General features: G+C 38.5%; 1 protein-coding gene across 2 annotated transcripts in view; it reads left to right on the top strand.

Moving 5' to 3' along the window:
* IFT122 (intraflagellar transport 122) overlaps positions 1-12,444 on the top strand; it is a 77,574-nt gene that overhangs the window by 15,820 nt on the left and 49,310 nt on the right. For both annotated transcript variants that reach the window (XM_058168437.1, XM_058168438.1), the window contains 2 exons: positions 3,345-3,509; positions 8,558-8,755. In XM_058168437.1, coding sequence (XP_058024420.1) covers positions 3,345-3,509; positions 8,558-8,755 — 363 coding nt within the window. The remainder of the gene's footprint in view (positions 1-3,344; positions 3,510-8,557; positions 8,756-12,444) is intronic.

Consider the following 12,444-nt stretch of genomic DNA (forward strand, 5'->3'; position numbering starts at 1 on the left):
AGAGAATTTGAAAGAATATTATAGATAATCAAAGACATTTTGTAGCCATTTTCCTTCATGAAAAGTAAGGTTGATAGTTGTTATTCTGTACATATACACATATCCATCACACTATTCTCTTTTGTGGTAAGCAACATTATGCACACCATAGAAAATTAATAAAAACCTATGGGAAGCCAAAGGAATTCAAGGAATAGGTAAGAAAAAAGAAATAGAGATAAATCACTTCCAAACCATTCTATTGTGTATAGATACTGCTTTAGAGTTGCATATACATTCAGGTTCATTCATTCATTTTCATATATTGACTTCCATTCTTATAGTAGTCATCAACCAACCTTCATAATTGTGCAAAACAATTCCAACTTTCTATTCATTTTTACCATATGCTTCTCTAAAGCAACAAATATTCAGTATTTTTTTTCTCATAGTCATATATTTCTACTTTCTGAAGAGCAAAAATACAGCCTGCACATTGCACTGCACTGTGCCTGGCATAAAGCCGCATTGCCCTTCTGATTTTTTCCTAATTGCAACCTTTTAGTCATAATTCTTGAAATCGCTCATCTCGGCATATGTAACAAATTAAATCTCCTACAGCCTTTACAGTCATTATTGCTATCTTTCTCTTTACACAATAAAACAATAACAACATTCTTCCGATCGTCAGACATGATGCCGTCTTTGTATACACTTTAAGCTATTCCATAAACAAACAGCACCTAGATTTTAATATTTCTCAAATGATACCATCTACATTTGCAGAATTAATTTTTTTCACCTTTTTCACCTTATAGAATGTATAGTTATTTTATTGTTATTTTTTTTGTAGACACAAAGTTTTGTAGCATTCACATAGCATTATTATAATTCCCATATAGCTCTCTGAAATATTCCTCCTGGCATTCCCTTACTTCACCCAAATAATTACCTCACCCTTATTTTTATTCCATTCACTATGCTGAATGTTATTTGCTTAGCCTATTTTACCCATTTTCAAAACGTTTTTTTTATTTCCATCAAAATCGTTCTGTATTTTCTTTACCTCTTTTAATGTTAACTATTCTTTGCTCTCTTAGAGTGCCCTTAAGCCACCAGTCAGCCCCAGGGTTGCATCACACTGTTAGATCCCCTTTGCTAATTGGCAGAGCCAAGTCTTAATATTCTTCTAGAAAAACCAGAAAAGTAGGGGCTGGCTTCAGTTCTGAGGTGATACATTATGCATACACACAGATAGACATCATTTACTCACTGCACTCTCTAACAGGCATTTTTCTGCATCCACAGTCTTGTTCATCCCGTTCTTTTAAGCTTAGTGTAATTCCACATACTACGCTCACATTCTGTATTATATTTTAAATTCTATTCCAAGGAGCTGCCACTTTCTTTTTCCCTATATATGTTTTTGGGGAGATTAATACTTTTTCATACAGAAGTTCAGCATTCTTTTTTTACAGTGCATAAAAAGTGCTGCAGGGGTCAGAGAAGATGCGTAACAGGTGATATTCAGGTTGAGAAAGATGTGTGAGAACCTCTACAAGGGTTGGGAAGAACTCACAAGGATGCAGCATGGGTCAGGGAGGGTGTACAAAGATGTGAGTGGCTGGCATGGCACAAGCACAGAGGAAATATGGTGGTTGTGTAGGTGAGGAAGAGCTACCTGACCAACTTGCAATCTTCCCTCTCAGCTTACACATTGCCTTGTGGGAAACTTTCAGAGAACACTGTAAATGACATCACATGACCACAGCCGACCATGGAAGTGCAAAATAGCTACAAGTTTCCCAAATTTCATTTCCATGGGAATCATGTGTCCCAGATTTTGGACACAGTCTCTAAATTAGCCCATTTGAGGTATTTTGATTCAAAAATTGTTGGCCCAATTTGCTCAGTTGATGGCCCAAATTAGGTTTCTATTTTTAGTCATACATGTGCCACATGCAGTTTACTTTCCAATAGCAAAAGCAATGCTAGTTGATTTTGGTACATTTACCACAGCCAAAATCCAGACCTAAAGGTGACAACACAAGGCAACGTACTTTTGCTATATCCTCTCAAACTGGGATAGATACTGAATACACACTTGGTATAAACTGGAAAATTCACAGAAAGAGTAGTGGAAGCTTGGAAATAACTTGGAACCAGTGAGGTTAGTGGATCAGACATCAGTAACTGAGTTTAAACCTGCTTGGGATAAATACATTTCCATCATCTGATCAAAATAAACAAATAAAATCAAAAATAAATTAAAAATAATAAATACATATATAACATCAGAGTTGGAAGGGACCTTGGAGGCCTTCTAGTCCAACCCCCTGCCCAGGCAGGAAACCCTACACCATCTCAGTCAGATGGTTATCCAACATTTTCTTAAAAATTTCCAGTGTTGGAGCATTCACAACTTCTGCAGGCAAGTCGTTCCACTTATTAATTGTTCTAACTGTCAGGAAATTTCTCCTTAGTTCTAAGTTGCTTCTTTCCTTGATCAGTTTCCACCCATTGCTTCTTGTTCTACCCTCAGGTGCTCTGGAGAACAGCCCAACTCCCACTTCTCTGTGGCAGCCCCTGAGATATTGGAACACTGCTATCATGTCTCCCCTAGTCCTTCTTTTTGTTAAACTAGACATACCCAGTTCCTGCAACCGTTCTTCATATGTTTTATCCTCCAGTCCCCTAATCATCTTTGTTGCTCTTCTCTGCACTCTTTCTAGAGTCTCAACATCTTTTTTACATCGTGGCGACCAAAACTGGATGCAATATTCCAAGTGTGGCCTTACCAAGGCATTATAAAGTGGTACTAGCACTTCACGTGATCTTGATTCTATCCCTCTGTTTATGCAGCCCAGAACTGTGTTGGCTTTTTTAACAGCTTTTTTAACATAAATTAAAACAAAAAACACTCAAAAGGGCAGATCACTAGGTTTTATTCTGCCATCAGTTTTCTGTGTTTCTGATGAACAGGGTGTAGCACCAAGGATTATTTATGAATTTAACAAAATTAATCAGAAGAACAGTATATTTTATGGGCTATATGACCCTATATTTATAGGGTCTATATTTTTAAATTCTGGTTTAATATATTTGAAAAGGACCACAGAGTTAAACGTTGCTTCTGTTTTTTTAATAAAATAGGCTCTACGATTGTCCTCTCAGTCAACCATTATTTGTCCCCATGTCTTTTACATATAATCATGTATAAAGAGGCAGAAACAATTTGTCTAATTTGTCTGAATGATTATTCCCAGGGGTCTGGATTCCATAAAATCATTTCATCTGACTAGTATATGAGAACTTCAGTTTTCCAATATGGGCTTTATTAACTCTCAGGATGTAATTATATTCAGATTCTCAAGATCTTTGTGGACAATCCTTTTGCAATTGTTTTGCTAAAACAATCGACAGCCGTGCGTTGCCTGGATATGAGTGCATCTCGAAACAAACTGGCAGTAGTTGATGAAAATGATACCTGTCTGGTCTATGATATCAACACCAAAGAATTACTATTTCAGGTAAATGTTTTTATATATTCATAAGTCACCTTGAATTTCAAAGAATTTTTTTCCTAAAACAGTGAGAAAGGAGCCATTTGGCTCTTGTTCCTTTTTTGCTTGCCAAAACATTTTTACCCACCAGTGAGTTTCACACACCATTGACAATATCTGATCTTGGATATCTCCCACCACCCTGATAAATGGGTTACAAATAGGGCTATTGATTGATAGTTTGACAGTTACCTCTGCTAATTTATGTATTCACACCAAAAGATATTGCACCAATTATGTCCATCAGAGGCAAAAACCTTTCAGACATGAGATTTTACACTAGCAGCAGGCAAAGAAAAAAGAAGAGCTCAAGTATCTTTCAGCTGTCCTGTAATTTCACTCTGAATGGGATTGGTATCTATTTATAAATCAGACTTTTCCAGAAAACAAGAATTTGACTATTTAAGGAAATAAATCTGAACCAAATTCCAATATTGAGAAACTAAACCCTGGAAAATTACTTTTTGTGGGAAGAAAAGTAAAGCAAAAAAAGACACATTTTGGTGAGAGAAGTTCACTAAAGAAGGGCTACAGCATGAGTCTGAAAGTTCAGAAGGCTAAACCTCTGGTTCTGATGACCAAGATTGGATCCTTCAGAAAAGTAAATGTTTAAAAGAACCACTAACTGTGTAAGAGATGCTGCATCAGTTGAACAGAGAGAGAAAAATGGAACCTTATGCATCCAGATTGTCTATGTGTATATTTGATTATTATGACTAGGATTTTGAATACTTATTTTTAACATATTTTCCAATTGTTGTAAGGAGCATACCATGGTGGTTTACCTTTTTTGGCATGCAAATAAAGCTGGAATTGTGGTCTGCTTTTGCAGAGCTGGTTCTTTAGCTATCATTCTGTGTCTTTTTCCAGGTCAGAATTTGTCCTGTCTCACCTGCTTCTTACTTGATTGAAATAACTTTTCTTGCCCTGATACCTTGCTATTAAGTCTCACTTTTTAAAATAGCCTTCTCTTCCCAGGGAAAAAGTTTGTTTCTGCTGTTTGCTGTTTTCTGCTTTAAAAAACAACAACCCACTGTATCCCACTTCTTTCATTCACTAGGTTTATTAATGGTTTCACAGGAGAAGTAGCTTAATTTGAAGCCTGGAAGCAAAAAGAAAGTTAGCTGCATGGTACAACAGAATATCAGGGATACTCACCCACCCCCCAAACAAGATCTTACGTAGCAACAACTAAAAGTTCCAGCTGTAATTTGCCCATTACTATTGTTCAGCATCAGGTGTTTTGGCTGTGCTGCAGTGACAATTCTCTGAACCAAATTTAGCATCAATAAATGGAGGCTTTTCTGCCATTTATTTGTGCAGGCAGGTACTGCTGTTAATTCCCTCAACACTGTCAGACTATTTACTGAATCTGCACTACTATTAATCGTTTCATAGTTCCCATCACCAATCTCTTTCCACTTATGACTGTATGACTATAACTTGTTGCTGGCAATCCTTATGATTTATATTGATATATTGATCATCAATTGTGTTGTAAATGTTGTACCTTGATGAACGTATCTTTTCTTTTATGTACACTGAGAGCATATGCACCAAGACAAATTCCTTGTGTGTCCAATCACACTTGGCCAATAAAAATTCTATTCTATTCTATTCTTAAGAATAACTTCAAATGTGCAGCAGTTGTTAGGTAGCTCTTCTGGGACTATTCAGGATGACCGTTTGAGTCGGAATGCAAAACAGGGCTGCTTAGTCTGACAGTTTTTCCACAGTTTTTGTATTAAATACGATTTGGAGGCCAGGAGGTTCTTCGATCCAATGTGTGGCCAGAAGGTGGTGCTATTTAGCAGGAAATAATGGGCACAATTTAAGTCTACTAAAGAAAACTTTTGTCTTTTCTCATTCTACTTATTACTGATCTCCCAAGGCTTCCTTCTAGGCTTCAGATGATTAAACAGGCAGCTTTCATTGAATTAGCCAATCCATTGTTAGAGCAGAACAAAGCTGACACTACCATAATAGACTGAAGTCTCTTTTCATTACACAAAGAAGTTAAAATAAGAGGTCATTGCTTCTTAGGGAAAATATCCTAAGCAGTACAGGGCAATTCCTGTCAATTCTTTGGATGAATCTGTCACTGAATTCCTTCAACTAGCAGCATATGCAAAAAAAAGAAAAGAAAAGAAAAAAAGAAATCTCAATGAGATGAGACTACAATAGCTTTCTGGATTCTTCACAGGCTCTGGGGCACTTTCCAAGAATGCATGTCCTCAGAAAACCTCTCACATGGGGTTGTGATTCAAATAAAACTAAAAGTAGGCATTTAGGAGACTCTTTTTCTTTGTTCATATCTAAGTGACAAACTTCCAAATACCTGCAGGAAATAGGGTCATAAAACTGAGAGTCAGATTCCTACAATCCCATCCTCCAGATTCTGGGCAAAAAAAAAAACAAACCCTCAGCAAATAAGCCTTAACCTATCTTTTAGAAATTAGTTGTAAAACCAGTTTCTTCCTAGAAAGTATGCAGCCTGCTGATTTTTTTCTGTCAGGCTGAAGAAAGAAATTACATCCTAAAGCTGAATTGTTGTTGAATAGAAACTTTCCTCTCAGGAAAGTTTCCTATAGATTTCCATGTATCTGTAGTGGGTCCCTAGAAGAGTTCACGGATATATGGTTATTAATGAATCTGATATAACATCATCCCAGATCTTCTTTATGACTTCCTTTACTCTCTTCAGTTCTAAGGAACATCAAAAGGTCCTCAGACATTCTCATTGCTGTTGTTGTGGCTCTGGTTTTTGGAGATCCTGCACTACAAGCATTTCTTTGTGAAATGACCCACAATGACTAATCTAAACAGAACCGTATGTCAGGGTCAAGTAAAGATAATGACATTATACTTTCTTCAAAAACAACCCATGCCAAAGATGTACAAAAGAGTTTGGAAGGGTGCTTTTTCAAGAGGCAACTGGACTTTCTGGAGAAGCTTTCTAAAGAAGCTTTCTGAAGAAGCTCAGAAAAAGACGCTTCTTGAATGAGAAGCAAAACATCTTTAAAAAAAAAGCAAAAGTCAAGTTTCCTCTTGAAAAAGCACTGTTGGAAGAAATGTCCATCTGGGTTCAGTTCCAAGTGGGGAAAAAGACACTGGAAACATGGAGACTGCTGGAAAGATGGTTTAATGGTGGACAGGAATCACATAGCTTGAGTTCCTGAACAGGAGCGCATGGCTTGCGTTCCTGAGTAGAAAAGGTGATCACATGTTTCAAGGTGTTGGGTGAAGAACCAGAGAGGAAAAGAGAAGGAGAGAAGAAAAGGCGAAGAGAGAGACAAGATGCTGAGTGCCTGAGTTTATACTGTGGGGCCCCACCTTGGTGTTTCCTGTTCGTGTATAAGAAATGTACCCTGATTGGTTGTCAGACTCCCAGGTGGTCTAGGGGTCTTAGCTAACTTTGTAGGTTGTCTCTCAAGCTTGCTTGAGCCTTGCCATGTGGTGAGTTTCTGTTGCTAGATGCGTCCTATTGTGTTGCAGATGATGGTCCATTGACAAAGTTGGGGGGAATGAGTGAGCTTGGCTGAGGCCTTAATGGCCCATTGACAAAGGTGTGAGGCAGGAAACTGCTTTGTCTTTAAAACAAGGTTCTCTATTTCTTATCCAGGGAAACACAATACTCTGCCCTATTCAATATCCTCCAAAATATTTCATTCTTCTAGGAGAGGGGTGAGTACTAACTTCCTCCAGCACCTTTGGGACAACCATGACCTGGATGACTGAGAAGCTCCATAGACATGAAGATTAGCACTGTTACCTAGTTTGGGTAATGAAGCATCTGCAAGAAAACAACCAAGCTCAGAGAGCCCCAAGGGCCCCTCAGTTTGGATGACATTCATGCAAAATAGTAGATTTCTAGAGAGTAAGCAGAATGGAATGCCTGCCTTTTCAAATAGGCCATAACAACCTTAGCTTTCAATCCAGTGTTCTGTATTGGGCATTGCCTTTCAAGAAGTTTCTCAATATTGCTTCATTATACATTTACTCCCTACAGACAAGCCTGTATGTCTGCAAGACCTTCATAATTTCACTCAGGATGCTTTCACTTGAAAGTGGACTTTCTAGTGGCAAATACAACTTGCTGAAGAATCTTCAAATTAAATTGCAGTTTCTAAAGAATTATTTCTATATGTTCCCCAAAGATATTCTAGTATTCTGAATTTGGTCATCGGACATTGTCACATGATAATACAAATATCTGTTTCTCATATTCCAGCTTTTATTGAGCGATGGGAGGAATTAATCATGATTGGATTGCCCTCGTGGCAGATGTTCAGGTTCCATTTCTAATGATCTCCTATGCAGAATATATGTATTTTAGAAATGATATAATCAAACATCATGCAGTTCTAATTTTGAAGCGGTGTATTTTTCTGACAAATCAAAACAATTGATAATATAATAAAGACATCAATCCCCTTGACATGGAAATAGTGCTTTTTATGCCTACTCTTCATTTCACTGGTGTTTTAGCCAAGTAAATTTTATTACTGCAAATAAGTTTTTTTTTTGTCTTTTTAGAATCTAGTTGACCAAAAATATTTTGTTTTCCAATACAAAACTTAAAAAATACTCTGAAATATTAAAAACCCTGAAATATTTTAGGCTCTATTGCATATGTTAATCATAATGTATTTTCCCGAAAATAAGATCCTGTCTTATATTTTTTTGAACCTTGAAAAAAGCGCTTGGCCTTATTTCTGGGGAGGTCTTATTATTTTGGGGCGCATGGAACAAGATGGGGCTCCTCTTGTCATCTTATCTAATTTCCAGCTCTGCATTTAAATATTTTCGGGGGGGGGCTTATTTTAGCACATGTGCTCAAAAGCCCAATTGTGCTTACTATCAGGGGATGTCTTATTTTCGGGGAAACAGGGTATTTGCTAACCGTGATCTGCTAGATATATTAGTGTAGCAAATTGGGGGAGGTTGCTTTAAATTCTGTTTCTTTAAAAATATGTTTATTACTTAATTAATATTTTGTTTAACGGTCTCATTAGGAACCCAATGCTAACAGTGTGGCTTGGAACACACAGTGTGAGGACATGCTTTGTTTTTCTGGAGGTGGATATCTCAATATCAAAGCTAGTAATTTTCCTGTCCATCAGCAAAAACTTCAAGGATTTGTAGTGGGATACAATGGCTCCAAAATTTTTTGCCTTCATGTTTTTTCTATGACTGCTGTTGAAGTTCCCCAGGTAATGTTACCTCATTCATTTCATCTCTGCACTGTTAACATGACTGTTATTTTGTCTAACATTCCTAAAACATTTCTAAATTAGACATTTTCTGGAATTAATGTTTTACTAATTTATTTGCTTTTTTTCTCATATGACTCATGCCTATAGTAGTATGTTTGGGGGAGAAAGTTGAATGTGATGTGTTCAATTTTCCTGCCATTGAGTTAAAAAAAAACATTACGTGAGACTACCAAGTAGGCAAAAACTTTTTATTACATTCCTTATTTGATAATCCAATGCTGTTCTTTCTACTTACCACTTTTTCTGCACTATTTTATGTTTTAAAAATTGAGCCCTAGAAAGTTAAATGACTTAATATTTTATTCTCTCTAATCTTATTTTTGTCCTGATGAAATCCCAGTCAAGTACTGATTCTCTGCACGTTCTTGCTTAGTGATTTGTTTGGATAATAGGCCTTAAAACATTTTAGGGCAGTAACAAATGTTATTTGTTTCCAAGAAACTTACATTGTGAACGGAACAATTCTTTAGGCATGACTGGAAATATGAGAATCAATTAATCATCTAATAGGAACAGTAATGATTTGTTGCCCAGTTCAATGAGCATCTCAGGGCTTAATAAGAATTTTCATTCATAATTAAAATTGTTTTGGAGATTCTGGCTTGTCCAGATTATTTCAGGGAGCTATGGTAACTTAAGAGTTACATGTGTTGTGACTTGTTGAATAAATAAGAGCTAGCTGGTACAGTGAGCAAAGAGATCTTTGCGTAGGTAGTCCTCGACTTACAACAGTTCATTTAGTGACCGTTCAAAGCTACAATGGAACTGAAAAAAGGACTTATGACTGTTTTTAACACTTTTGACCGTTACAGCATTCCCTGTGGTCACGTGATCAAAATTCAGACACTTGGCACCTGACTTATATTTATGACAGTTGCAGTGTCCTGAGGTCACATGATCTCCTTTTGTAACCTCTGACAAGCAAAGTTAATGTGGAAGCCAGATTCACTTAACAACCACGTTACTAACTTAACAGTTGCAGAGATTCACTTAACAACTGTGGCAAGAAAAGTCATAAACTGGAGCAAAGTTCTCTTAAGAAATGTTTCGCTTAGCAACAGAAATTCTAGGCTCAATTGTGGTTGTAAGATGAGGACTACCTGCATTATGCCTAGTTATGAATATTTCAACCAGACATCTTACTTACTCCATGAAACTATGAATTCATGTTAAATGATTAATACTCATATTTAGTATTTGTTAAAATGCCACCTCTGCTGGACCTTTTGCTCCACATAGGAATGCATATTTTGTTTCCATGAACAACTGATAAGAACTGATAAGAAGATATTTCAAATGTAGCTGCTTTAAACATACAAAGATGTTATTCTTAGACCAGATAGAATTTGGATTTCACTTATCCTCTACTTGTCTTTTATTTAAAAAAAGAGAAACCGAAGAGATATTACAGGGTTTAAGAAAGATTTGGATTGAATCTGGCTTAAATTGGTTTGGCTTAAAAATGGTTCTATTGAAGATACTGCTTTGCAAAAATTACTGATTTATTTATTTATTTATTTATTTAATCAAACTTTTATACCGCCCTTCTTCCAAAGGACTCAGGGCGGTTTACAGCCAGATAAAAACAAGACAAACATAATAAATACAGAATAAAATACTATTTAAAAAACTTATTCGATTTGGCCCAAGTTAAAATCTTTAAAAGAATAAAACCCACTAAAATTAAAACCAAATAAAAACTAAAAACCCTATGCCAGTCCTGCGCGGATGAATAAGTATGTCTTCAGCTCACGGCAAAAGGTTCAAAGGTCCGGAAGTTGGCGAAGTCCTGGGGGAAGTTCATTCCAGAGGGTGGGAGCCCCCACAGAGAAGGCCCTACTCCTGGGGGCTGCCAGCCGACATTGTTTGGCGGACGGCACCCTGAGGAGTCCCTCTCTGTGGGAGCGCACGGGTCGGTGAGAGGCAATCGGTAGCAGTAGGCGGTCCCGTAAGTAACCCGGTCCTAAGCCATGGAGCGCTTTAAAGGTAGTAACCAGCACCTTGAAGTGCACCCGGAAGACCACAGGTAGCCAGTGCAGCCTGTGCAGGAGTGGTGTCACATGGGAGCCACGAGTGGCTCCCTCTATCACCCGCGCAGCTGCATTCTGAACCAACTGGAGCCTCCGGGTGCTCTTCAAGGGGAGCCCCATGTAGAGAGCATTGCAGTAATCTAAGCGAGAGGTAACAAGAGCATGAGTGACCATGCATAGGGCATCCCGGTCAAGGAAGGGGCGCAACTGGCGAATCAGGGAAACCTGATAAAAAGCTCTCCTGGATATGGTTGTCAAATGGTCTTCGAAAGACAACCGCCCATCCAGGAGAACGCCCAAGTTGCGCACCCTTTCCATCGGGGCCAATGACTTGCCCCCAACAGTCAGCCGCGGCTGCAGCTGACTGTACCAGGGTGCCAGCATCCACAGCCACTCTGTCTTGGAGGGATTGAGCTTGAGCCTGTTTCTCCCCATCCAGACCCGTACGGCTTCCAGACACCGGGACAGTGCCTTGATAGCTTCGTTGGGGTGGCCTGGGATGGAAAAGTACAGCTGCGTATCATCAGCGTACAGTTTGTACCTCACCCCAAAACCACTGACTCAGAAGTAAAGGTTTAGAAAAATTTTAAAGTGTATGAAGATACCTGCTGTAAGATTGCACAGCATTTTACATTCAAAGGCAGACAGGTGCCATGTGTTGTGACCTAGGCCCAAGTAGTTATTACCAGACACAGTCAGTCCTAAACAAACATATTTTATTAGAACATCTGAGAATTACTTCATTCTCAGTTTAGTCCAAATTAATTCCAAAACAAATCCTTCAGAAAAAGTCCTACGGCTTTATCACAGATCTTTGTCTTCTTTGGCACCCTGCCAAAGGCTTTTCTTGGCAAAGCCCCACAAAGTTCAGAAACAAGAGCTACCGACTAGAAACAATTGTAGGAATGTTGCTTTCTTACAAAGAGCCCAAGAGCTGTTGCTGCTCTTTTAAGCCTTATGGGAGGGGCCAATCATCTCCTGGTCTTACTCCTGAGTCATCCTTTTTTGCTTTAGCTGCTCTTGCCTTCTGGCAGCTCTTCGCATGCGTGCACTAGGAACAGGCTCCTCCTGTTCCTCTGCCTTTCTGCTGTCCGCCTCTGGAGGCTCCGGAGTCGGCACATCGCTCCCAGATGGCCCTGCCTCTTACACAGAACACTCATCCGGGCCTTCCCTGACTCCAGGACTGACCCATTGTCCTCCCCAGCCCCCTCACTGTCCAACTCCACTGCTAGCTCCGCAGGCTGCTGGTGGACCACAACACTATGGAACATACAGGCCATATACCTGACATTAATCTGCAACTCTATAAAAGAAATACATCTTTTCCTGGAATTGCATTGCAGTTCTAGAGAGCAGCACAATTCTGGAAAAAGGCACAGCTGCTTTAAGCGGTCACAGACAAAGATATGTCTCTGTGTTCCAAAAATCCTGTCTGCACAAGTCTCTTGGGTTATATTTATTACTGCCATTTAGTGATGGAATATTTTTCTCCTTTCTGCATATCCCAATAAGCTGTTTGAAAAAGTTGGGAAAACTTTCATAAGGGTTTTGATAGGGAGGTGGAAATATATGAGAATATGATGCCTCCTGTTGTAT

The sequence above is a fragment of the Ahaetulla prasina genome, chromosome 2 (assembly GCF_028640845.1).
Source record: "Ahaetulla prasina isolate Xishuangbanna chromosome 2, ASM2864084v1, whole genome shotgun sequence".
Taxonomy (NCBI): domain Eukaryota; kingdom Metazoa; phylum Chordata; class Lepidosauria; order Squamata; family Colubridae; genus Ahaetulla; species Ahaetulla prasina.